Source organism: Gallus gallus, chromosome 8 (genome assembly GCF_016699485.2).
Source record: "Gallus gallus isolate bGalGal1 chromosome 8, bGalGal1.mat.broiler.GRCg7b, whole genome shotgun sequence".
NCBI classification, from domain to species: domain Eukaryota; kingdom Metazoa; phylum Chordata; class Aves; order Galliformes; family Phasianidae; genus Gallus; species Gallus gallus.
In genome coordinates, this window is record NC_052539.1 from 19658891 (window position 1) to 19685267 (window position 26377).

The following is a 26377-nucleotide window of genomic DNA, read 5'->3' on the forward strand; positions in this document are numbered from 1 at the left end:
TTTGCACCTATACAGAAGCATTTTGGGGGGTAGTTCATGGACAGAAGGCAGCAGCATCCGGAGCCCCCCAGCCTGCACCGCTGCTGCTTGGGCTGGCGTCATTGCATCACAGCGTGCCTGCGTTCAGCCAGGCTGAAACACGGTAGGACGGGCACATCCTGCCCAGCCTCTCCCAGAAGCATGGAGGCACCGTGGGGAGCCAGCCGTGGAGGAAGTCTTTTAATGGCGGAATAGTCCTGGGGATTTTCATGTACGATTGAACAAAATTCAATAATTTTTTTTTTTTAACACTTGAGCGTATTTTGCCTGGGTGCCCGACCACCTGCTGAAATTTTTTACACTCTGGTAAACATTTAAATGTGGAAATGATTTTTCTTGTTTTTTTCCAAGGACTGCGCTACGCACGCTGAATGATAAAAACCGCTTATACAAATAGGAAAAAAATCACTGGCGTAATGGAAATACCGGAGTGTCCTCGTTATCATTAAGCAGGACATTTTCCTCCTCACCAGGTAGATGAGGCAGAAATTCAGTTCATTACTGGGAAGAGGACAGAACAACGTACAGGAGCATTAGAATGAAATGCAGCTCCTTCAGCAAAGGCCTTGCTGAGAGCCCGCGGATGTCTTCGTGAAGGCTCCTGGTACTATTAAAACCCGTATGCTATGCTCTCTGTTTACAAAGTAAGGTTTATACTCACTTTTAATTTGTAAAACCAAAGGAAAAACGTGAGCTTGGCAAAGCCTTTTGAACTGCTGAATCAAGGAGTAGCTGCTTGCAAAGAGGGATTAAAACCTTTTAATCCCTTTATGTAAGAGAATATGGTGTTTAATGTGGTAGGCATGCTGGCAAAATTAATTTTCATGTTTTCTCAAGCACGAGACTTTAGTCCTGTCTTTGTTTCCCGATTCTGCGTATCTCACAGGTCCTTTAATCTATGCAATGAACTTTATATTAACTTCGAAGTTTTGAAGAAATTTGCAAATAAAATCAGGAGGAGGAGGCATGGCTGTTGTGGATGGCCTCGGTGTGCTGTGGGCTGGTTTTAGAGACTCATAGAATCATGAAGTTTGGAAAAGACCTCTACGATCATCCAGTCCAACCCCACCCCACCATGCCCACTGACTGTGTCCTTCAATGCCACATCCCCACAGTTCTGGAACACCTCCAGGGATGGTGACCCCACCACCTCCCTGGGCAGCTGTGCCACTGCATCACTGCTCTTTCCGAGAAGAAATTGTTCCTAATATCCAACCTGCATGGCAGAGTTCACCTGAGCACAAGAGAGAGAAGGCTTGGATTTGGGCACTGAGTTTTGTGTATGATTAAACGGATGCTCTGTAGGTGTGCGTTTAAAAGCCCTTAAGTGAATGTTGTGTAAATGGTGATAATTGGAGGCAGTCTCTTTGCAATCCTTTCTCAAGCTAAATAAGGTCCAAGGCCAAAGGCCCAAATGTTTAATTGTATTAAACACAGAGGCTGGAAAATTTATTAACTCAGAAAGCGTGTATTACCAAGTTAATTGGAAGTGCCTTTAAGCTATTACCAGGTGGAAATTTGACTTTGGGTTTCAATTTTAAATTAAAGCAAAGTAGAAAACCATTCTGTCAGGTTGCTGGAAGCACTGCAATGAGAGCAGCATCCCTGCTCACGCTTTTCTTCTGCTCCTTATAATGCTTGGTGTAAATTTGAGGAACTGCAAATGGAAGCTAAACCCAAATGCAGGGGTCTGCCAGGCTTTTCTTGGGCTCACGGGGAACTGTGTGCATGGATTGTGACTGTTACTGGGAAACTTGGAGCAGAGGAGTGGGCATGAGGAGGGCCTCAGGATGTAGAAGGATGCTTTTCAGGGCTGCTTTTCTGCTTTGTTTTAAGTCAGTGCTCTTCAGTCAGATGCAGGGCAGCTCCCTGCTTCTCTGCATATTTTTCTTGTCTAGCTGTTATTTCAGTTGTTGGAAGCAGTTGTAAGAATGGTGTCAGAGTAGAGAGGTTGATTTATTTTTTTTTCTTTCCCCTTTGCTGGCACACACATTAAAATCCATGGACAAGAGTCAATCACAGCACAGGGATTAGCCAGAGTTAAGGATTTTCTTACTAAGATGTAAAGCAGCTCACACTGATAGCCAGCCAGGCACTTTTAAGAAAGACATTCCCTTCTCTTTCAAGGCTGTTGTAATTGCAGACAACGTACCACCCTGCACATCAAATCTGGAGGCACCCTGCAGACGTGCTGGGGGGAGAACTCACCTCCCCATTGCGCTCAGGTCTGAGCTGCCCGCCTAAAGCTCTCTCCACAAATAAATCGGCACCCAAAGCGTGCAGCACTGCTGAGTGACTTGCACAGCATCCGTGTGTGATGGATGTCTGAGACAATTCTGTTTCGGTATCAGTGTCAGCTAATTTTAGGTGTTTAAGCTCTTTCAACAATTTCCATGATTCATAAAAAGACAGAATTAGAAATTTGCTGAAGTGCAACACTATAATGACAGGCTGTTGCTGAAGTTTATTAATATCCAGTAATCGTGGCCTTAACACTTGAGTGAACTAACTGCTCTTAGCTGCTATTTCTGTCGATTAAGCATGTTTCCCCAAACATCAGCATTTCACAGTGGGCACAGCTTCCAGTGGTGTGGGATGGGTTTATGTACAACCAGGTCAGACACCTGACCGGAGGGAGACACGTCAGGTCTTACATTGCTTTAAGGAGGAGTTTCTAAATGGTCGGTTTTCATTAAAAGGCTATTCTGTAATTTATGCTGGGTTTAGAATCATAGAATCATTAAGGTTGGAACGACCACTACAGTCATCTAGTCCAACCATCAGCCTATGCCTGTGACTGCTCTAGATCATGTCCATCAATTCCACATCTCTACAGGTCTTGGACACCTCCAGGGACGGTGACCCCACCACCTCCCTGGGCAGCTGTGCCACTGCATCACTGCTCTCTCCTAATATCCAGCCTGATTTAGTGAGCGTAAATCCAGTAAGAGCAAAGAGGAAAAGAAGGATTGACAAAGTTTGGACATAAAGATGCCCAAATGCATGTCAGCCCCTTTAGAAAAGAGCTCTTGTTTAGACTGAGCCAACAGCGAGGAGGCATCTTGTAGAAATTGTCAGTAGCACCCATTAGCTGGGATGGTGAAGACACAGGAGTCAAACACGGTAAGAGTTGGTGAGCTGAGATCGTTGTAAATACTGATCACACTACACACGTGGCCTGACCTTGCGTTCTCCTCAATTAAACCTGTTTACAGATAAAGCACAGTGGGTTTCTCCCTGAGATGAGGACCTGGCATCTTAGTCCATGGTGTTTCCTCCAGTGGTTGGGGAAAATCACGGCCTCTGCGGGATGGATGCTTCTCTTATTTTAAATGTAACTTTTCTACTGAAAGTTACAGAGGTCATTGAACACGTTAAAAGATCTACTGCTTTGAGATTAATATATTAATCTTTCACTTTATTTGGTTTCATTTTGTATGAACTCCAAGGTATCTATGAGTAACTGCATGGAAGTCTGGCAATGAAGGTGAGGAGAAAGGCGACTTGCTTGGAGATAATCTTTGTAGATTTGATTATTACAGACAAATACACTTAAAGCTGAAAATTCAACTACTGAAATTGGAATGAAATAGGAATCAAATAGTAGAGTCATTTGTCCTGGCTGTTGGGCATCTTTTAAGCATTAAAACCTAACAAGATGATAAAGCAAGAGGAAGATATGCAGGTTGCATTAAACAGCCTTCTGTATTTCAGAGCAGTGTGGGGGATGTGTTGGGTTTGGAATGTCATCTTCTGAGTCTGGGATGAGGTTGAATGTTGTTCAAAGTGGATGAGGAAAAAGGTTGTGACTCATTGGATGAAGAGAAATTTGCATATGCCACATGTGAGTATATGCATTGGTTGCTCCAAAAGTAATGCCTCCTATTTGTTTCCATGAAAACTACAACAGATACAAAGAGCATAAGAACACTGTTTGATAGAGCAAACTCTCAACTACATAACACTATTTTCAACGTAGTTTCCATCATTAACTATGTATATTCATTAGCAGTGAAACGAAGCCTGTATGCTGTGCTCATAAGAATCCGCACCAGCAGAGGTTACCCATTGTCATGGCCACCACTGCTGAAATGCACCCCAACCTCTCACTACGTTCACATCCACTGTTCGGTCTCCATAAATGCTTAGCAAGTATTGCTTGTGTGCATAAGAACGTGCCACCTCTGTCTTCTAGACTGCTTTGTTTCCTCTTAGAAGTTAGTTGTGAGCATGGGAAGGTCCTTGTCATCCTTGGTTTCTTCCCAGCGTTGTACAAGTAGAGCCACATCATCATTTTTAACATACCCAACCTGACGGCAGCCGTGTGAGAGCAGCAGGTGTGTTTTATGGTAGAGGCTGAGGCACAGCTGTGATGGGGAAGGTTAAAGGCAGAGGTTTCAACTTGAATTTCACAATTTCAAGGATAAAAAGAACCATTTCTGTAACCTTTCCCTGCTTGTGTCAGTAACTTCTTTTAATTCATTTGGCCCAGGCACCTAAATAAGGTTGCTCACATATGCCTGTTGTATGCGCTTATCCAGTTACCTCCTACCACAGCCTTTTTTCCTGCACAGAAGAGGCTATTTTCAGTCTTAATTGAGCCTAAGTCACAGAAGCTTTCTGATAAAAACACAGGCTCCCCTCTCCTACAAAGTCACTCTTGTTTTTGGCTGCCCCGTTCCGCCGAGAGCAGTGGGCACTTGCAGCTGGAGGACAGAGCCATTTTTTCTTTCAAATCTCTCGCAGCAGGTGAGTGCACGTAGAGCACTTAATTGCAGAGAAGTGTTTAATAATTCATTTTTCTCAAACCCGTGTGTGACTTTGCGGAGAAACAGCACGCACAAGAGCAAGAGGAGCACTGTGATTGCCAGTTCGAATTACAGCTTTTGGATGAGGCGTGTTTGATGTGGCTGCTAAATACTGAAAAAGCTTTGGGATTCAATTTCATTTTCCCCTTTATTTTAAGAAACCGTCTGATGATGCGTCTTTGAAATAAACATGTTAATATTTTTGTGTAAGGAGCATATTTACGTTGGCATATCTTACATTTCAGCCACTTGAAATGCTTTGGCTATTACAACGTTACAAGGAAATCTCTGTTATGCGACTGGCCTGTGCTTAATGCGTGGCAAAGCAGAAGAGGCTGTGCTAAATATATATGGCCCAGCAGCATTTTTCAAGGCTCTGGCTGGTGATTCAGTCGGGTGATGCAGATCACATAAAACTGCAAGAAGACCGTGGCTCACATAACAGTCACCTGCCAGGTTAGAGGGAGGGAGCTGCACCTCTGTGCTTTGGCCTTGAGGGGTATCTGCCTTTTCTCCTTGGGAAGGTGAGGAGCTGTGCTGCCTGTGGGAACCTGTGATGTTGAAGTGACTCTGAACTGGTTAGATTTTTCTGAGAAAAAAAAAAAATGAAGAAGGAAAAAGAAAAAGGGTTGAAACATTACTACTCCTGGTAGGGCAAATTTTAAGATAGCTGCTGAGATGGGTCTGTGATTTATAACAATTGTTTTGCAACAAGCAAATCGTCTAGAATAGCAGAGAGCGGTGATTTTTTTATATGTGTAACAGGAGTGAGAATGATGCATCTTCGTGGTTGGCTGTTCTTGCTCCCAGGTGTCCCGCAGAAAGGCTGTGCCAGGAGCTGGGCAGTAGGCTGCAGAATGTGCTTGCAGGATGTAGGGCCTCCCTGGCCCCCTGTGCTTTGCTGGTGGCACCGGCCAGCAGCCTGACTGCCCACTGCGTGCCTCACGTCCAGTGGTGCTTCTCGCTCTGCCCCTCTGCACCCACGTTCTTGCAGCCCTCTTCAAACGTGACTCAAGGGAACATTGCCTGTGAGAGCTTCGCAGGGCACTGCCCGAGCCCGCTGCTGTTACGTGGTGTGCTGAAGCAGGCTCATGTGTGCATAACCTCTGCTAGCATCTCTTCCACGCCGTGAGACCCTCCTTGTGATTCGCTTTATAGGATTATCCAGAAATCTCTCCTTGCTGCTCAGCAAGTGACTTTTTCAGCAGAATTAGCTGTGGAAAGAAAGTCCCTTTCTTTGAAATGTTTTTTTTCCTCAATGGAGGGGCATGTCTGAGCTAGTTATCCTTCAGCCTCCAGCCAAGTAAGGTTCTGGCTTTTGTAAGAAAGTGCTCTATTTTTCCTGGTGTTGCACCTCAGAAGCATCCTTCCCATAAGCTCTATAGAATGATGTAGTTTTGAGCAAAGACCAAACAGGGGAAGCTTCAGCTACAAAGGTGAAAGTTTTCCCTTTGCTCCTGCTTGAAGCTTATGAGTAAACAGAAATGATGATAGCAGTAATTTCCTCTCCTGGCGTAGTGGGAACTTGGTTATGAAGTGAGGAGCAAGAATTCATTTAGAGGGTGAGGATGGAGAATGCTCCAGGGATCTGTGCCTGAGCAGAGAGGCCAGGGAGAGAGGCTGAGCTGTTTGGAGCTGTCAGATGACAAATACACAAGTCTGGAGCTGTTACTCCATGTGATGATGGAGTAAGCAGAGGTGGGTGTGATGGGCACACAGCCACATCTCCCTGCCGTCACCCAGGACCCACTCAGGAGGTTCTCTCTCCGTTAGTCTTAGGTATACAGTCAACCTTTTGGTTGAAAGTTTGAAGACAGAAAATATGTACTTTTTGGTATCATTAAGAAAAAGCGAGCATTTTACTACAGAAGACACTTCAGAACCTTGTATCTCTTTTGTAGTTTGTTTGAACAACAAACATTAAACTTCAGCCTTGGCACACACTTAATCATACGTGGAGACTTTGGTCACAGTGAATTTAAGAGGGAAACAAGAGAATGACTCTGTTACTGATTAAATATTGCATTTTCAGTGTATCCTTTAATTTTTGTGTTTTCAGGGCTAGCCCAAGAGTGCAGACTTTCAAAACAGGTTAAAAAAAAGGCTGTTTGCACCACCACCACATCCCTGTCCTTAGTGGGTACTGCTGCCCTCGGGACGTGGCTGCGGTGATGCATCCCCAGCAGCACGCTTGGGGTTGGTGGCTGGAAAGCAGCTCTGGAGACCATCATGGCCACAGAGTCTAGGAATCTCATGGAAGGTCTGTCACATTTTTGTTAGCTCTCACGGAGAGCAACGTTGGGAGTTGCTGTTAAAGTTACCGATAGGTAGGAAAATATGTATGCCCGTGCCCAGCTGTTGTCCTGGGGCCAGGACTCGGAATTTTAGCTTTGCTTAATTAGTGCTTTCATTTAAAACTTCAGGGCATACAAACATTTCAAATTGCTTTGTAGAAATTCCCTTTCCCAGACCGAGTGAGAGTGTGGTTTATGTACAGGTGTGCTCCTGTGACCGCTCTCGGTGGATTTAGATGGTTTCCAGAAATGAGTGTTGCTCAATTAAATGTGCAGGGGAAAAAGATTCATTACAACAGTGTAAATTCAAGCTGAACAAGACAGTGGGTTTTTAAGGTTTTACTGCCTGTGAACGTTCCGTTTCCTTTTGCTCTGGTTTTTAATAGTATTGATTCTTTAAAAATGTACAAAAGTAAAGTAAGTCCTCGGTGTACAAACTGGGGAGTTGGCGTACACCGAGAGGTGTAATTGCATGGTATTCTTCAAGGACAGAAGTTTTGGATTCTGCTGTATTTGCCATTTGAAAAATTTAGACTATTTTACTAAGATCACAGAGTAAATAACAGAAAATCAAAAGAACAAATCAAGTGCAGAAATGCAATACGAGGCATCAGCTCGGCACACTGCATCGCAAGGCAGTCAATCACACTGCAATCACCAGCTGCCTGAACAGTAAATTAACATTTCACTGGGATAGATGAGAGGTGAATAAACACAGATATATGTAAATATAAACTAAGTAGAAATAGACGTGATTATAGATGAGTAAATATGGGAAATCAGCCTCAGTTAAGCAAGCACACTTAATAATTGCTTGCTGTTAATGTCAGGACAGCGTGCCAAAGACTGCAGATGGTGGCCATTACATCTTAAAAGGCTTTTTTTTTTCTGGTGTTTGAGCTGTTTTCTTTGCTCAGTCCTAAAGGCTCTCTTCACCAAGGGTGAGGACAGCACAGTGCACCTCTGAATAATATCTATGGTCAAGATCAGCGCTTTAATCTCCTTACCCATAAGGAAAATACCTTTAAACAGTGTTGTCTCTTGGGGTCACTGAACCCACCTGGATCTTGAAAACTCAGCCTTCAGTTCATCAAAAGCTTAATGTTAAAACCCCCTGGGTTTTGGGTTTGCAGATGTCCCCATCTCCCTCAAGGCCACCCTCATGGCTGTGTCAAGAACAGGAAGGTGAGGAGCTGCGGCCAGCACTTTGCTCCTTTCTCCTCTGTGCTGTTTCTAGGCCAGGTTCATCTCTGAAGTGGTTAATCAGAATTGTACACTATATTTCACATGTGGCCTCATGGTGACCTGTGCCTGAGTGACATTGTGGCTGCACTCTCTGAACCCCCTGCATGGGGTTAAATGTTTTAATGCTCTGTAAGGATAAGAGATCGTCCCAGGCTTCTTCCTTGGTCAAAGCAGCATTTCAAAACCGCCCCGGGATGTGGCAAAATTTCAACCTGGCCACCTAATCTGATTGATCCATAGGACACAACTGTATTTTCATGAAACTTTTTATTGATTATTAAAATGTTACATGATATTTTTTTTTTTCATTTTTGCTGAGTCTTTCAGGCCTGAATGTCACTTTGGTTTCTTTGCTGACTTTCATTTTTAGTGATTAGTTTTACCAAGCGTAGCCCAACCCGTGCAGGTTTCCAGGCACTTGGGCTGTAGGATTTTTATGCCAGTCCACATCTCAAACGGAATTAAAGGCTCTTAGTTGTGTGCATAAAACTGTATCTGTTAACTTTGACGAATGTCTTAGCAGCTTTCAGGAAAACCAGTGTCAACGTGTGGTACGTTTTGTAGGTCTGGTGCGTCAGCTGTTCTGTATTTTCCAGTGCTGTGACCACCTTGTAAGCTTGCAAAAAATCCATTTATTTCAAAAACAAATGGTAAAAATTATTCCCCGTTCTCATATACCTGAAGGAATGCCTCAGGGCCGGGGGGAGCCCTCTGTTGCCCTCATTTACAGGCAAAGCAGATGGACTTCATTCAACTCAAGAGAAAGGGTACTCAAGCAGAAGAAGTGCTTGTCATGTTGCAGGCTGTGCTGACTCTGTGTGACCGAGGCTGTTCAACCTGGATTTGTAGCGGGAGCACCAATTATCTTTTAATTTAGATGTATATGACTCGTTCCTTCCTTATCTGATGCTGCGTCCTCATGGGGTGATCTTGTTGTTTTTCCAGGCAAACCAACATTTATGAAAGCTCCTGAAGATCAGATTGGGATTTCGGGAGGAGTGGCCTCTTTTGTGTGTCAGGCAACAGGAGAGCCCAAGCCTCGAATCACGTGGATGAAGAAGGGGAAGAAAGTCAGTTCTCAGCGGTTTGAGGTAATTAGGAAAATACAAATAAGATAAAATGAAAAGAAATCCTTATGTTTGCAGGTTGTTGGTACGCAGTATTCATCACTGCAGCTCTGATTTCTCTGCAACATAGCAATACCAAATCTAGAACTTCAAAGTAAGCTTCCTTCCCTGCAGCAGTGCTATCTGTAGAGCCAGTGTTGTCATTTGTAAGCCTGATGCTGGTTGCACACCCATGGGAGACCCTTCTTCAGATGAAGAACGGCCGTACGCTGAATGGGATGGCAGATAAAAGTTGCATCTAGCAGTGATTTTCTGTTTTCATTGTGAACGTTGACACGGTACCTCCTTGGCCTGCTACACCTGGTGACATTTGAAAGTGGGATGTCAAAATCCTCACAGAAGGCTTTCTCAGTGAGTGCTGCTGCCACCACCCTCAACAAATGTACTTGGAAAGGAGATTATGAAGCCATCTCAAAGGGTAATTTGACTTCCCTGGAATCATAAAATATCCTGGGTTGGAAAGGACCCCCAAGGACCATCAAATCCAGCTCCGGCTCCGCACAGAACCACCCACAGTTCAAACCCTGCATCTGAGAGCAGTGTCCAAATGTTCCTTGAACTCCATCAGGCTTGGGGCCATGCCCACTGCCCTGGGCAGCCTGTTCCATGCCCACCACCCTGTGGAGCAGATTCTTTCCCTAACCCTCCACACTCTCCCCTGACACAGCTCCATGCCATTCCCTCGGGCCCTGTCACTGTCCCCAGAGGGCAGAGCTCAGTGCTGTCCCTCTGCTCCCTGTGAGGAGCTGCACGCCATGAGGTCTCCCCTCAGCTCCTCTGCTCTACGCTGAGAAAACCCAGGCACCTCAGCTGCTCCTCATATATCTTGCCCTCCAGACTCTTACTCATCTTCGTATAGGTGTCCAATTAGGTTCGTATTTTAGATAGCAAACATGTTTCCGCTGACTTTTTCCACCTTTTTCTTCACTTTGCTTTTTTTTGGATTGGGTTCTTCTCTCTCAAACTGCCCCTGGAAGTGTGACCTTGCCAACATTCTGCTGCCTTTGATGTTTTTGCTTTCCTGACCGGAGCGCAGATGACTTTGTAGCCCAGAGCAGATTGATTCAAGTCACCAATTTTAATCATGATTTTGTATGTGAGCAGGAAACATTGATTAAAGTAATCAATTTCAATCTTGTTTTACATTGGTATTTTTCCCCAATAAAGGTTTAAGTTTTGTTGTGTAGTAACCATTTAAACATTCAGGTTTGTAAGTAAATATAAGCTTTGTAGTGAATTTGTGGCTTACCAGAGGGATGTGTGCCATTACATGCATTCACGTGAGCAATCTCATACCTTTATTCACATCACTTTCGATACAGAGCAGAGGCATTTTTGTTGTGCCGGAGATAGCGAGCGATGTCTGGATATTTTGGCAGACAACTGTTAATTGTACCTCATTACTACATCCTTAGAAGAAAACGGGAATTCAGTTAAAATGAGAAAAAGCCATCCAATCCAATGTAGACGTGCTGAGCTGTTGCACGAAAGAAGTATCCACAGTTGGCCAACTGAGCAGTGCTGGTGTTGGTGTCTGCCAGGTTCTTTGTGGCTGTAGCTGTCTTCCTCACACGCACAGCATTTATTCAGAGGGCATGAGGGGAAAAAGGGCTTTCCTGCTCTTTCACCTCATAGCGTTCTAATCCTTATCACTGAACTGAATGAGTCTCTGCATCTGACCGTGTTGCTTTAAAATACCATGGAAGGATTATAGTGGTAGATTTAGCGTTTTGTCACAGTTCCTTATTTAATTTAAAATTCAATTAAAAAAATAAAAGTAATTTCTTGAAACATACTGCAGCCACCATCACCTTTCTCTGCCCTGTCTGCTGCTGCTTGACCCCAGAGCAGGGTTTTTGTCATCTGTTTCTATTACTTCAAGCAGAACGGTTATTCCTTCCAGTGTGGGGAACTGCAGATTTCCAGTGGTTACCCTTCTGGTTCTTCCTATTTGTCCTTCCTATCTCCTGTCACTGCAGAGCCTTGTGGCGCTTGCTGTTTTTGCATTTCCATTTTCACTCCCTCAGTCTGGAGCTGTGAGAAGCAGCCATAAGCGGGGCTCTTGCAAATCAGCTGAAAGTTCTGCACAGGGGTGATGCAGGTCCCAGGCTGACACGTGTTTCTGGAAGAACGCTCAGCTTAGTCTCTCTATCTGCCCCTGAATTCCCCAGCGACAGCAGGGGTCTGTGTGTTTCCCTCATGTTGTTACCATCTGCGGTTCACTTAATATTTTCAAGTTTTACAGTGCTCAGTAATGGGAGAGGGATGAGCTTGGCATTAACAGTAGCCCGAGGCTGCTCCTTCGCTGGCTTGCCATTAAGGCATAGCTTATAGTGATCCGGCTGTAAGCTAACAGGTGCCTCTTTCTCCTCTTGAAGTAATGCATGTTGTAGCTTCCATAGCAGGATGGAAAGGCAATGATTTATTAAGGACTTGTTTTATTATGCTGGGGAAGAAGCTATAATTACATCACTGATGATCGTGGCAGAGCTGCAAAGTACCTGATGCTGAAGGACATTACAGCCCTTTGCTTTGTACTGAAGTTAGCACACGCTGTAGGTGCTCAAGCAGTTGCTGTAGGTCTGTAACTGCATTCCTGGTGATCCCACAGGAGTACATCATTCTGCTCTTCCATGAAGGTGAGAGTTGGCACTAAATTGCGATCAGCGTGATTAGTAAAACCATTAGCGCAAATACGGCTCAGATGTTTTAAATCATCAGATCCACTTCTTTATTACCAGGTTGATAGTTTTTCACGCTTGATTGCTTCATAAAGAACCTCACTGGATCTTCATTTGTTCCAGGCTTCTCAGAGGGCTGATATGTTCTTGACTGAAATCTTTGTACTTCTGGACGTGGAGCAGCAGACTGGCTGCACGATATTTCGTAGATTGCAGGGTGTTATGTTTTGTTTTTAACCCCTGCATTGTTTTGACTTTGTTTTTCTCGAAGTAGCTATGGCTTAAGAACTGCTTGCTTTTTGTTGTTCAAGGTGATCGAGTTTGATGATGGGTCGGGATCTGTTCTGCGGATACAGCCGCTGCGTGTCCATCGAGACGAAGCCATCTACGAGTGCACGGCCACCAACAGCGTTGGGGAGATAAACACAAGTGCCAAATTAACAGTGTTAGAAGGTAAGTGGGAAGTGGTTTTTGCGTCCTTAGACAGCTCTGGCTTTGGTAGCTGTGTTGTAGCGCTCTTAAATGACACGATGATATGTCAGCTTGGTTTGGAAAAGCTGTGTTCTTCCTGTTCCATTTGCTGTGATTTCTTTTAGTGATGGAAGCTGTTATTTTTCAGACAATCACGAGCAGAAAGGATGGCAGATTCTGAACTTTCCTTAAAGTGTATTAGTTGAATTGTCTGATTGAGGTGTGTTATTCCTGGCTCGGAGGCCCAGCTAAGGAGACATTTGTATACTTTTCTCATCTGTCTGCTTTGATATAATAGCCATCTTCAGGGAATCTGAGAATTGTGTCTGACAATCAGAAACTTAATCTATGTTGCTGCACCTTCTGGATTAAATCAGCGCTGTTCTTTTGGAATGGATTTTTAGGTTATTCTTCAGATTTTGAGTTTGATGCGGAATGTGGCTGCGTCTACTTTTCACCATAGTCATGACTTGTTATTCTCTTTCTCCTTTTGAAGAAAGGATATCAGTCCTTGTCTGATATATGAGTTTTTTCTGCTTGCCATGTTCTATTTCTTCTAAATGGAATGTTTGGTGGAAAAGCTATATGGAAGATACAAGGGGCTTGTGATCACTTGATGATTTCTTTTATAGTAGAATGCCAGAATTATTGTTTGCTTTTAAATCAAAAGGGATTTTTTCAGCACATCGATGTGTTGCAGTATTTGTTTGCATGTAAGATTTTGTAAGTGTGTTGGGATGTTCCAAACCCAGGATGTTTGGCTGAATGGATTTTGTATTTGCCTTTGCTAAGACAAGTGCGAGAAGGCTTAAGCAAATTGCTTGGTGCGTATGGATAGATGGAGAAACTTTTGAGCAGGGAGAAAAACTGGGAAGTATTTGTATGGTTTTGAGTCATCAGAATCACATGACGTCCTTCTGTTCCGTCTGGCTGCGAGAGCACAGGAGTGGTTGTCCCATTGTGAGTGTGCCAGCCATGCAGAGCGATGCTGTTTGTTACCTTGCTTTGCCACCGACTTCCCAGATACATTACTGTTGTCCCTTGTTCTCTCTTCCCATTTATAGCATAGAGGTAATCATATTTTCCTCTCTGCTCTGTGACAAAGAATACATCAAACAGCTGTAATGTGCTCAGGCACTCTGATGATGGGAGTCATAGAAATCATTCAATACTTGATGTGATTGTGTATCTTGTTTCTGGAGGTGGGGCACCTGAAAGGATCAGCTTGCTCTTCAGCGGTAGTATTAAGAGATGGATAACAGGTGCTATAGACTTGAAAACTGTTGGGTAAAAAAAAAGCGGGTCCCTTTTGCTATTCCTTGCCTTTGCAGCCTTGTATGTGAGTACACAAAGCTCAGCAGAACTCTTTCAGCATTTTCCTTGCAGATCTGCATTTAAATGATTCTTACAACTGGATTTTTGTGATAGTAGATACTTTAATAACTAACTGTTCTGTGCACATTCCTGTTTCCTTTGGTTGCTCTTGCCTTTATGTATCTTAGATCTGTATGCACATGCACACATGCACTAATAATTTATTTGCTCTGTGTTAAATGTTCAAAGGCCCACAGAGACATGCATTGCATAAAGGAGCATAACAGTGTTTCTCAGCTCCGTGGAGCTCCTGCTGAGTTCCTGATGAGGTAAAACTTGCAGACCATCGCATAAATAGGGAATGCTATGAAACACTAGGAACAGGAAGAGACATGCCTGCGCTGTTTAAGAGCTATGGAAGCAAAAGTCAGTACCAGTCAAGCACAGAGCCTGCATTTCTGTTTGACAACTGCCTTAAATTGGGGCTAATGCTTGGTTTAACATGTTACCACGAGGTCAAAAACCATCTGCAGGCGTGGGGCTGTGTTTTCCTCTCTACCTGGAGAGTATCGACCCCTTCCAGGTACTCTCACAATGGGTAAAATTAACGAGTATTGCTGTAAAGCGATTTGAGCGTGCTCATGCATATGGGGTTGTGAGCTTGCTTACAGAGGAGGAAGAGCCGCGTGTGTTGGCTTAACCTGATGGAGCAGGTGAGCTCTGTTACGATGTACCTGCATTGAGAAAGCACATTTTGTATCTTTCTTTCTTCCCTGAGATTTTATGGGGGTGAGTTTATTTTTTTTCAACCATGTTGTCTCATCCTACTCCGTTGCCTGCCTCAGATTACACTGTTCCTGCATGTTGAGAACGTGACATTTTTTTGCTGATAAAAATTCTTTTGCTGATGGGCTCGCAGAGCAGATATTCTAAGTCAGTGCTCCGTTTGTGGCTGTGTTCAGACAGCCTCAATGGGCTGTGAAATACAGGTAAAGAACCCCGCCTCTCTGGTCCGCCGCTGCTTTCCTTACCTGAATTTAGCAGAGCTATTTGGAAATGACACGTTTCACGTGGAACGATTGATACCCTCAAGGCTGTCAGCTAGGATTAGATTTTCCCTCTGCTTCTGGGGTTAAAATAATTTCTGTAATTGCTCTCAGGTGGCATTTTGAATGATGCAGATATTCTGCACTTCCTTTCAAGAATTTGACTAATGCGGCGGTCCCTGATGCATGACAAAGCTCTATCAAAAACGTCCTTATGGTTACATGCTGCTAAATACAGAGTACATATTGATTTTTACATTAAAAATCCTTTCTAACAATAAGTTTTAATGCTTCTGCACAATTTTCTCTTTAGAACGCAGGCCTTAACATTAAATCCTGAAGTCACAGTCAGGGTTTAGCAGGCTCTTATTAGACGTCTTTGTAGCTAACTAATCTGGAGCTGTATTTTATTTAGGTTTGCACGATGCTTTACAGATCAGAGGCAGATAATCGTTTTAATTGCTAACTTATTCTGTTCTGAATATTAAGAGAGAAGCCTGAGTCCAGTCTTCTCAAGGAAGAGGGAATCCTCAGATGTGAATCTCTTCTAACAGTTCAGATCCCTACTGCCCTTTCATTCTCACTCCCTTCTCTCTCATTTTTTTCCTCCTAACCACAAATCCTGTTGTGTACAAACTACGTATATACTCGGTGTAACTGGAAATTATTTCTTCAGTTGATAGTAGAAGAAACAGACGTGCATATACCTTCTCTTCTCATTTCTCCCGGGTAGCTGATAAGCTGAATTATGTATGAGTCATATTGAACATTTCTATCTTTTTTCCAATTATGACCTGGAGCAGCACAGAAGTATGTTCCTGCCTGCCTGGCAGAGGAGGAAAGCAGTGCAAGGAGGGGAGGCTAGAATCAATATGCTGACACACATTCCCAAGAAAAGCCTCGGGGACAGTTAGTGGCTCTAACAAATTAATAAATATATCATTCAGGTGTAATGTTGAGAATTACCAGGCGTTTTAAATAGGGAGATTATATGAAATGCGAGTAGGAAGGATGGCAGCGCAGAAGGACGTGGCTGCAGGCAGCCTGCAGCAGTGCCAGCCTGGTGCCCTTCCACCGAGCTCCACTGCAGCCGTGCTGGGAAGAGTGGCAAGAATGGTGCTTGTCCCCAGTCACCTGTAGGCTGAAGGATGCCTTCTGTCTGCGGATTGCAGCAGGAAGATAGGGAAGAGAATGCATAACAAGACCTCGAGGGGTGGGCAGGGAAACGTGGGTTATTTGGGAAAGGAAGAAGGCTCAGATGCAGGCTGCTTGGTCAGTCCCTTCTCCCAAAGCTTTCCAGCTTGAACACTGGGTTACAAGCTTTATTCCCAGAATTTGGAAACTAATTGCAGTTGATTCATCAGTGCACTTCGGTTTTTCTTTTCCCTCTGCTGTAACCCAGAGCGTGCAGTCATATCCAAGTGACACTGAATATTTTCAGAGTTTCATTTCCCTTTTGTTTTTAAGTAGGTTAAATGAAAATGAGACTCATTTCCACTTCCCATTTCCAGCATGGATCTGTGCAAATCCCCACTGCAGACTCCTAATGATATGGCATGGATCTGTCTGCCCAGAGAGCAGCTCCTGATTCGGAGGACAGGTGGAAAAGCTAGGGAAGGGGGGTTGCCTGCACACCAGCTGTCAGCATCCAGGTACCCTGGCAGGCTGAATTTCACTGGTCAGATTCATGCTGTCAGGAATCAAGGAAGTTTTGGTGCGTCTCCGTGGAGCTGTGGAATGTCCCAGGGTGGGAAGCACCTCCACATCACTGCAATTTGCTGATTACTGAACCATATCATGAGTTTAATTTCTTTCACCATCTGCCAGCTGTATTCCAGTTCCTAGAGTTACTCTGTTTAAAATCTCTACATGATAAACATTTGACTGTTACAAATGGTTTCTGCAGAGAGCTAGATCTCCCAAGGCCTGAAACAATATGTCCTTCTTGTGAATGCTCTTCTAAAACAAATTTTGTTATTGCAGTGGTAAACAGAAGTTAGCTATGTTTAATCCTTGTTTATGTTTGGTTAGTTACAGAAGGATCAGTAGGATCACTGGGCTTTGACTCATGCTTTTGTGTCTTTTTGCCAAGAAGAATTTTTAGCAATGCGTTATAGAATTGAGGCAATTATGGAAGGGAAATTGAATCCCTTTGGATGTGCTCGTTCTGATTCTGTAAATGAATTAAGCCTCCTCATAGACTACTGCTCCTGAGACTGGTAGTGCTCTCTTCGTGCCTCTGCTCAGGAGAGAACAGCTCTTTCCTCTTCTCATTTCATGGCCATTGACTATTTTGGCTTCGTTTGGTCTCTCTGTGGGAAGGCTGCTGTGATAGCAGAGATCTTACCCCTGCTCTTTGCTCACCACCCAAGCAACCCAAACAATGCTTCCCATCTGAATGAGCCTCAGGTCAAGGACCTCTGTAACTTCCTTTCCCAAGCGCTGCAGTGCAGTGAGCTTCCACCTGCTTCACTGCTAATATGGCGATGCACAAAGAAGCTTGGGAGCATTTGCTTTGTGCTGGATGGTGACATGTCTTGCGCTTGTTAAAAAGGGAAACATTAAGCCAATTACTCATGGTAACACAATTGAGAAGTTCAGGTTGTCACCTCGAAGAGTGTAAATCCCAGCTCACGTGGACTTAAGCTATTAAGGTATAAGGAAAGAGTGTATTATGCTGCTCAACAGCAGGTTGCCTGGCATTCCTCTGGTAAGTCAATTTAGTAGCCTTGTCATCCTGCTAAGAAGCCTTGCCATTTCTCAATTACTGCACAACACCCAGAAGAATCCTGGAAGTTCAAGGGAAAATAGGTGGTCTCTCGGTCCCCGTAGCATAGCAGGTTGAGCAGAACTGGCAATCCGTTAGAAATAGACCAAGAAAATTTATAGGGTGTTTTACTTGTATCACCATTACATCTCATGCTGCCGGAAAACCTGAAGACAGTTCATCTGTTTAATCTTTGATATCTATAGAGCACCTATCATCTCAGTACAGTTTTGTCTATTCATTTTTAAAGATCAGATTCAATGATAACAGTAGCATTACACTCACGGCTCACTTTTTCTAATATTTAACAAGAAAGGCTTTTTTGGCTGTGAATGGGAGGCAAAGAATTACTTATCAGCTGACGCAAAGTTGTAAATGTTGTTGGTCTCTTCCAAACAGGAACGTCAGCAGATCTTTAGAACTTATCAGACCCAAATGCCATAATTTCCATTTCTTACTCAGTTTAAATGATTAACTAATGGTACATAGCCATATAACTGTGTCTGTGATAGCATGTTTCATCAGAAGACTGCCATGCACTAAGGTTAACATCCAGGTTCGTTCCACAAGTTTATGAAGCAAGAAATACAACCTTTGAAAAGTTGTATGTGAAATATCACGTATTTAATGCTAAGCTGAACCCTCTGGAATTGTGCACTCCCATAAAACCTCGTGTCTGAAAAGATACTTACTCTTAATCTCGAGAACATTTGTCTTTTACAGTGAGTGACTGTTTCTGCGTGTTGGCTCTCAAATGAGATCCTGTGAGATTACATCTGTGGCAGGAGGGGATGTTGTCACCTTGTTGTTAGCAAGCTGACAGCTCCAGAGGCAGGGCAGCACCCAGGCACAGCACCTGAGATACAGGAAGGGCTTCCCAGATAGAAACAAGTCAACTTTAAGTGGCAAACAAATAAGGAACTGTTTTCTGTAGAACTCTTTGACAGCTCTAATGCAGAGTGTGTGTTGCAACTGCTAGGTATCTTAAATAGCGTGCCATTGTATCCTGTGAAAAAGACTTCATGCTTGGGTTGGTTTCTTTTGTTTGTTTTTGTGTTGTTGCTGTTTTGTTTTGAAGAGAATCTCCAGTTACCTCTGTGAAACAAGTGTAATTAAGGCCATATCAAGTTACGGTACTCCACTCTGGGCAGAGGTGCACTTTAAATTCTGTACCACGGAATATCAGGATTGTGTACTGATTTGGGTGTGGGTTCCTTCCAGTGATGACTGTCTCCATTCTGTTATGAACATTGTCTTCTAGAATTTTTTACTCTTCGTAAACTGCTGATATTGATACCATCTTAGGAAGTGAAATCTGAAGGTCGAGATGCACAATTTCAAAGAGTAAAAGAATGAATCCTTCATAGTTCTGTTGGTTGTGATCCCCTTTGTGTTACGGTAAGGATGAGTATACTTAATGAAAGTAACGTCTCAGTGATGTATTCCTTCTCATCATTTAGGTGGCAGTCAATACTTTTTGAGTTCCTATCCCTGTGAGATATTTCTTCTATGCCCGTTTGCGTGTTACTTTTCTTCCAAGCACATCAATCTGTTTTATACAAAACCGTTTGCACATTGTAGTCCAGTGGAATCGTTATCCCATGCTAAGGGTATGCCGATGACGATTACAACATGTAGTACAGTATCTCAATCTATTGGCATGTTTGGTAGTTCAAGTTAATCTCAGGGACTGATGTCCTGGGCCAGCCAATGGAGATATTTCACCTGTCTTCATGTTGGCCACTTCCCAGCCCATGCTGACCAAAACCTTTATGCTGCTGCTATGTCCAACTCTCGAAGGGGAGGAAAACAACACAATTAGGAAGAAGTTCTTTACTGTGAGGGTGGTGAGACACTGGAACAGGTTGCCCAGTGACATTATGGATGCCCCCTCCCTGGAAGTGTTCAAGGCCAGGCTGGATGGGGTGCTGGGCAACATGGTCTAGAGGGAGGTGTCCCTGCCTACAGCAGGGGGTTGGAACTAGGTGATCTTAAAGGTCCCTTCCAGCCCAAACCACTCTGTGATTCTGTGAACACCTACAAATTTTTGTCACTAGTAACTGTTGTCACCTTTCTACTTATTCTATTTCTCAAATCCCTCACAAAAATACCCAGAAGCACAGATGCTTATTTAGAGCATTGTGGCAACCTCCTGGTAGCTTCTCTGTTATGAAAATTGATAATTGAGCTCTGGGCATTTTTTTCTCTCTTCTCCTGGGCTCAAGGTGTGAAGACAGGTTGCTTCTCACTCTTACAGCTTCCTAGGAAAGTGTTACGGAAAGTCTGTCAGGCTGTTCACTACTGCTGCTCTGCTTGCAAAACGTTCTGCCTATTCCAGAGGTAAATGAGGCACACACAGATCAGTTTAACTCTGGCAGAGATCTGCTCACGCAGGCAGGTTCCTTTCTTGTTGGGGACGGTGCTGTGGCTTGCCATGTCCCAGCTGAGACCAGGGATGGCCAGATGACTGCTTCTGTGTTTTGTTCCAGTTTAAAACCAGACAGGTTAGATTAAATTGTCTATGGTTTAAGCTAATCTGATCTGACTCTCCATTGGAACAGATCATCGGTCCCAGCTGGGAGGCAGCAGCCACCAGCACTGCCTCGCACGTCACGGCGCAGAGGCTGGCGGTCCCATCTGCCTCAACCCCTGTGGCTACAGCAGCGTCTGAAAGCTCAGAGCTGGGACTGTGAAGGGGATGAGAAGCAGGGAAAGGTACTGCAGGCTGTAGATATGGAGTTTATCATCAGGACGGGCTTCCAGTCCTCTCTGAGGATGCTGAGGCAGACACCAAAAAGAGTGGTCGCCTAAAAAGGATGAGAACAGAGCAGCAAATGACGGCTGCCAGGGAGGTGTTCTATGTCCTGTAAACTTTTTGGCATAGATACTATGGAGGCAAAAAAGGTGCATCACAATGTGGGTGTAGCATAGATTGTAAAAATTGAAGTAAATACATCTGTTAGGAGAATAAGGATGTATAGGTTGAGACGTGCTAGCTGATGCTCTAACCCATGCCAGAATGTGACTGGGTGAGCCTCCCCTTGCACTGAAATCCCCACCTCATCACAGACTGCCCGCCAGTTTCCAGTTCTGCCCGTCTAGTCTCAGCAGACCTATTCTGCACTTGTTCCTGTTTGATTGAGGGGATTTTATTAGCATTTTCTTTAACACGCATCTAAAGATGGATGCACAGAGCCTTGCTTTGGCTTTCCCAAAGCACTGAGGGATCTGTGGATTTTTGGAGATACCCTATCCTCTGCTAGGACAGGTTGCTTTCTTCATTTAAGTGCTCTCTGGCTAGCCTGCTTTGTCTGCCTTTCTAATACGCCCACGTTTGTCTCATCTCTTGTTTCCAAGCAAGGCGCAGCAGGCTTATCGCAAAACTTCTTAGTATTTCTTATGTTTGTGAACACAAGAAACATAATGTGAACATAATAATAGTGAACAAGAGAGCGGAGTTGATTAGGTGTCAGTGAGCCCTGATTTAGCTCTCAAAATGTTTATTTGGTAATAACTATGCTAGGGCTGGACCCAATGACTCTCAGTTAATGAATTGAGTTTGGAGGACTGGCAGCCAGGGGAAAATACTTCTATTAATGAGTTGTGTATAAATGGATCTAGAAGTCTTTTAGAGAAGGAAAAAAAAAAAAAAAAAGAAAACATGCAATTATAAATTAATCAATTTCTTATTTTAAAAGGCACTTAAATGAAAGTGTACTTAATTCAACTAGAAGAGACAAACAAGAAGTTAGTTCCTTTAGGTAATTTGAGTAACTGTCACTGTAAATCTTGTCAGAAAAAAATATCACATTTCTCATCGGATTGTATATCTACGAGTGCCCATCAGAAGCTACAATAATAGATTTTATCATCAGATGTTTCAAAAGACCTTTCTTATGGCTGCATCTCTTTCAAGATGCCTCATTCTGAGAGTGTCTGCAGAGAACTATAGCAACCTGTTATTGACAGATGTGCTCTCTGTAGCTTGTATGTCGGCCCTGCTGGTTTCTCCTGCTGACTAATAAAGTTAGTTGCTGGTATATATTTGTAGAGTCTTTGAAGTCTGTTAGGTTGTGGAACAGCCTTCTGAGAGAGTTAGTACCTCATTATTTCAACTATTGGAAATTAATGGGAAACACTGCTTGACAGTGCCATGTGGATTGTCTGCTTTGGTTCCAAGGAAAAAGGGAAGAGCAAGAGCAGAATGTCCTTAAAAGCCTTTCTGAGCCCTTAAATGCTTTGGCAAAATTACCTTCTGTACCTGCTCATAACTGAGAGACTCTTTGCTCAAAGTTGAGTGACCTGTTGTCATTTACTGGTATTCTGTGACTTACGTGGGCACTTCAGAAGGCACAGCACCGTACTGATCTTCTGCAACTTCTCCTGCAGAAGTGGGAGAATATATCCACTTAATAGAACTAAAGAGTGAGTTCTTAAATGGAAAATGGAGCATGGAGAGGACAGAATGTGATATCCGTGACCATACAGAATTTGGTGCTAACAGCTACAAAAATATAAATCCCTGTATGCACAAAAATTTCTATACAGTCATCCTGGGCTTATGCTCGGTGCCTTACCTTCTTCCTCCCACTAAAAACTGCAGCACCACTTAAATCATTCTTGGAGAAATCACTATTTTAAAGTGAGTGCCTGAACAACACGGGACTGCTATCTCTGTACGCGCTAATAAATCTGTGGCACCGGTTGTTGAGGAGTGAGGCCCTGCACGTGGGGGTGGCACACTGCGTGTGTCGCTGTACCCAAGGGAAAGAACGTTTCCCAAATAATTTACCACCTCCCGCAGAGTAAAGGAAAATCGTGTGAGTGCTGCTGATGGGCCACCCTTTGGACTTGGCCTGAGAAGTTGTACAAAGCAAGGCTGGCTTTGCGTTAAAGACCTGTGCCTTGCTGACAGCTGGTTTCTGTGCATCGTGCTTATTCACAAGTCTCACATCTACTTGTCTTTAGCATCTTTTGTTGATCATGCCTTTTTTTTTTTTTTAAACACAGTTTAGTCAGGAAGGCTCTACGTTTGTGATACCTATTAAAAAGCAGTGCCCAGATAATGAGCAAGAGGAGTAATTGATCCTAATTTGGGATGCAAGGAAGTAATTATTGTGACCCCTCATTGTTAATTTGTCATCTCAGCTGTTAATGACTGAAACTTGGTATAAAGATGGTCTAAAGTACACTCATTCTACTTGCTGTCTTAGAAGCCCTGAGAATCTTCATGAAGGTATTAATATCTTCCCCACAGAATTTTCTGACTGCTGTTTGTTCTTGGGGATATTTCAGTTGGATAATTGTGACTCTTCCTGGCAGTCTCATCTACTCAGATTCTTTCTGCCCAGAGTTCCGGAATAGCTCTTTAAATCCTTTTTCCTAAGGAGAACCTGTAGGTGTGAGGTATAATAAGATCTGTTTTTCCAAGACCATCTAGCTCCTTGATGAGGCAGGTTGGTTGATGCCATGGGAAAACGCTGCCATGTAGACATTCATCCGCCTTGCTAATCCTGTGCTCTGTTGTTTCAATCCTTTTATCACAAGGGTCCAGCCTGGATGAAATCTTTCCAAGTTCTTGGTGTCTCCAATTATAGTGTTCGCTGTTGTGTTGTTATCCAGGCTGGGACTGGGGGAAATTTCCCTACGATAAGTATATTTGTCAGCGCCAGATGCAGAATGCTTTAAAACAAAGCTAGATGCATGAAGCATTACACACAATACAACTGTTATGACCTTTTAATTACTTTCAGGCCACAGGAAACACACAGCCAACATTAACTTGCTGGAGATCTTAAAAACCCAAAGTCTTGCTTTTGATACTACGGTTCCAAAATGGTGTTTTGTTTACAGGCAAGGCAATATGAATAAATTTTTCTGTGTCTCTTTGATTTAGACAATGGCACAGTTGGTCCCAGTGAGGAGAAAGTCCTTGAAGAGACAACAGAAAACATAAAGATATTTATGAAAAATGCATGAACTGAACACAGGGTGGTATTAGCAAAAGCTGCTGCAGGGGAAGGCAGTGAATTGGGGAATGCGTAGTCCAAGATTACAGGATATCCATTATAGAAAAGGGCAGACGTGGAAGGTCAGGAGGAGGAACAGAATGAGCCTTAAGTGAGGGAGCAACTGTAAGTCCCGCCTGCATCTCCCCTTTGAGTCCCAGCAGGGAAGAGCAGTGTGTGCCAGCAGCGCTACAATGGCAGGCAGCGCCTTCCAGCTGAAGCTCTGTGCCTGATGTGGGGAGAGCAAGCCAGGCAAGGCAGAGAACTTGCTGTCCCTTGGAGCCAGTCTGGAATGAAGACAAGAGTCCAGCTGAACCGCTGGCAAGCACCAATACGCTGAAAGCCTGCATATGGTGGAGGTCAGAATGGTTCACCCAGGAGAGGGAATGAAGCAGAAGGGACTACCCTTGCTTGCGTGGACCAAGCTGTATAAGAAGATTGGGTGTTGTCTGTTGCCTTCTGTCAGGAGGCTGTTTTTTTTTTTTTTTTCTCTTTAAGAGTATTGTTAATGGATGTGAGACCTAGCTTGATGTTATGTATGTAGACAAGTCATCAGCAAGCACAGTACTGAAACTGTTGAGGCTGGGAGGGGTAAACTCTGTGTGTGTTCTTTACAGATAAATGATTTGGGTCCTTGATTTTGGTATGAAGTTGTTCCTTCAAAAGGGGCAGCGCAGAGGACCTCAGTTTGAAGCTTTGCCTGCAGGAATAATGTGGCCTGATGGAAGAAATAGCAGTTGGTTTGCCTAGAGGTGGCAAGCTTAATGAGCATCTACCTGACTGGTATGTAGCATACGTCCTAACATCGTAACTTCGGCCTGCCATGTGCTCACAGTCCTGAGGAAGACACTGCTGATCAAATGAGTAGTATCTAGACTTGAAATTAGCAAAGATGATTAAAATCTTTATCATTTGCGGTAGGACTTTCAAAGAGAGGGAGAACTATGAGGGACTCATGTTCTTACTAATTAGACACTAAAAATGGCAGAAGTGTTTAAAAAACAATAATAAAATAAACCCTTAGCTCTTGCCCTGGGCATGAATTTACTAGCTTTAGTTTGTTCTTCCATTCGGTTCATTGATCTTGTCACAACTGATGATTCATTAAGTTGTGACTACTGTAGAAATTGCAATGCACAGATGTAGCCATACTGCACATCTGTGTGTTCCCAATGTGTTAATGATCTAAAAAATGCACTTTCTGTCTGGCCATCCAGCGTGCTTCAAGTGCCAACTGACATTTTATATTATTGAGCTATTTGTTGTGGTTGGCAAAGAGAAAGTGGTTTTCGTTCTCCTTGTACTTTTTTGTTACTTTTATCCATATTTCAAATAGCTGTGCTTGACTGTCCCAGCAGCCATGGCCTTGCAGAATGCCAGTCAGGACTGTAAGTCTTTCTGCAGGCTGCAGATCTTTTTTGGTGTCACGTGCCTTCCCCTGGTCTTTGCTTATAGTAGATGGGGTTGTTTTCTGCACTAAGTCATGAGAAATGAACATGTCAGGTTCAAAAGCAGGACTTGCAGATTTCTTGACTTCCTCAGGATTCTGAAGTTCAGTTTTTCAGGTTTGACTGAGATGTCGTTGACTTTGTTCCTAGCATAATGCTGACAGTGCTGTTCATCCAAAGCTTCTCATCCTCGCACGTCCTGGGAGACCTCAGATACTGCTAGTATTGACCTATAGCCTGATGGGCACCAACAGTTCAACAGCATGCAGCAACACTGTTAAACAACTTAATTGTTAAATCAACATCTGAATTCTCCACTTAACTCAAACTGCTCTTCAGACTGGTCCTTATTAGAGACTTGTGCTTTATCAAAGCAAAGATCTGAGGGACTGAGTGCGGATGAAGCTTGAGCACTGATGAGGCAAGCCGTACTCACTGCTCTATCATAGTAAGCTTATGCCCATGTTATGTAGTTAATACATTTTTCTGGTGTTAATGTTCTGACTCCTTCCACTGCTTTCTAGTGCACACAGACTCTTAAGACTCCTCTTGCTATAGGCCTACCAGGGAGTGCTTGGGGAGAGCAGACTGCATCTGTTCAAAGCTCCTAGCAGCCAACATGCCTGGCTGTGTTTCCATCTCCAGTCTGATGATGTTGTAGGCTTTGTGCTAGAAGAGTCCATTCCCTGCGTATCTTGCTTGAATTGTCTTTGTTGCAGCTATGCACATCTTTCTGAAAGTTAGATTACAGGATGTCCCCAAGAAAAATATACTGTCCCCTTCTCTCACCTCCGCCCCCCCCAAATAAAAAACCCCACCAAAGCAACAGTGAGTTCAGGACTAACACTGGCCAGTTTGTTTCAAAACGTAATATTTCATTTCACAGCTGAAATTGTCTCATCTCAACTTTAATTCAAATTGCTTTTCCATCTCAAGAAGAGCCTTTTTTCCTGCTCCATCTCTGAGATTCTTTTCCAACTAGAGCATCTGTAAATTCTCTTCCAGAAGGGGACCGGTTTGAGCTCTGTAAGCCCCTGTGGTATGTGCAGCCTATTCTCTTGCCTTGTTTTTTGTAGCTTGTCGTTGAATCCTTCCTGCTATTTCCATGCTCCTCTGGAATTGTATGCCT

At 43.6% G+C, this 26377-nt stretch overlaps 1 protein-coding gene across 35 annotated transcripts in view; it reads left to right on the top strand.

Moving 5' to 3' along the window:
- The window catches only part of PTPRF (protein tyrosine phosphatase, receptor type F), a 342426-nt gene that overhangs the window by 159689 nt on the left and 156360 nt on the right, over positions 1 to 26377 (top strand). For all 35 annotated transcript variants that reach the window (XM_040705351.2, XM_046944827.1, XM_046944822.1 and 32 more), the window contains 2 exons: positions 9332 to 9477; positions 12506 to 12647. In XM_040705351.2, coding sequence (XP_040561285.1) covers positions 9332 to 9477; positions 12506 to 12647 — 288 coding nt within the window. The remainder of the gene's footprint in view (positions 1 to 9331; positions 9478 to 12505; positions 12648 to 26377) is intronic.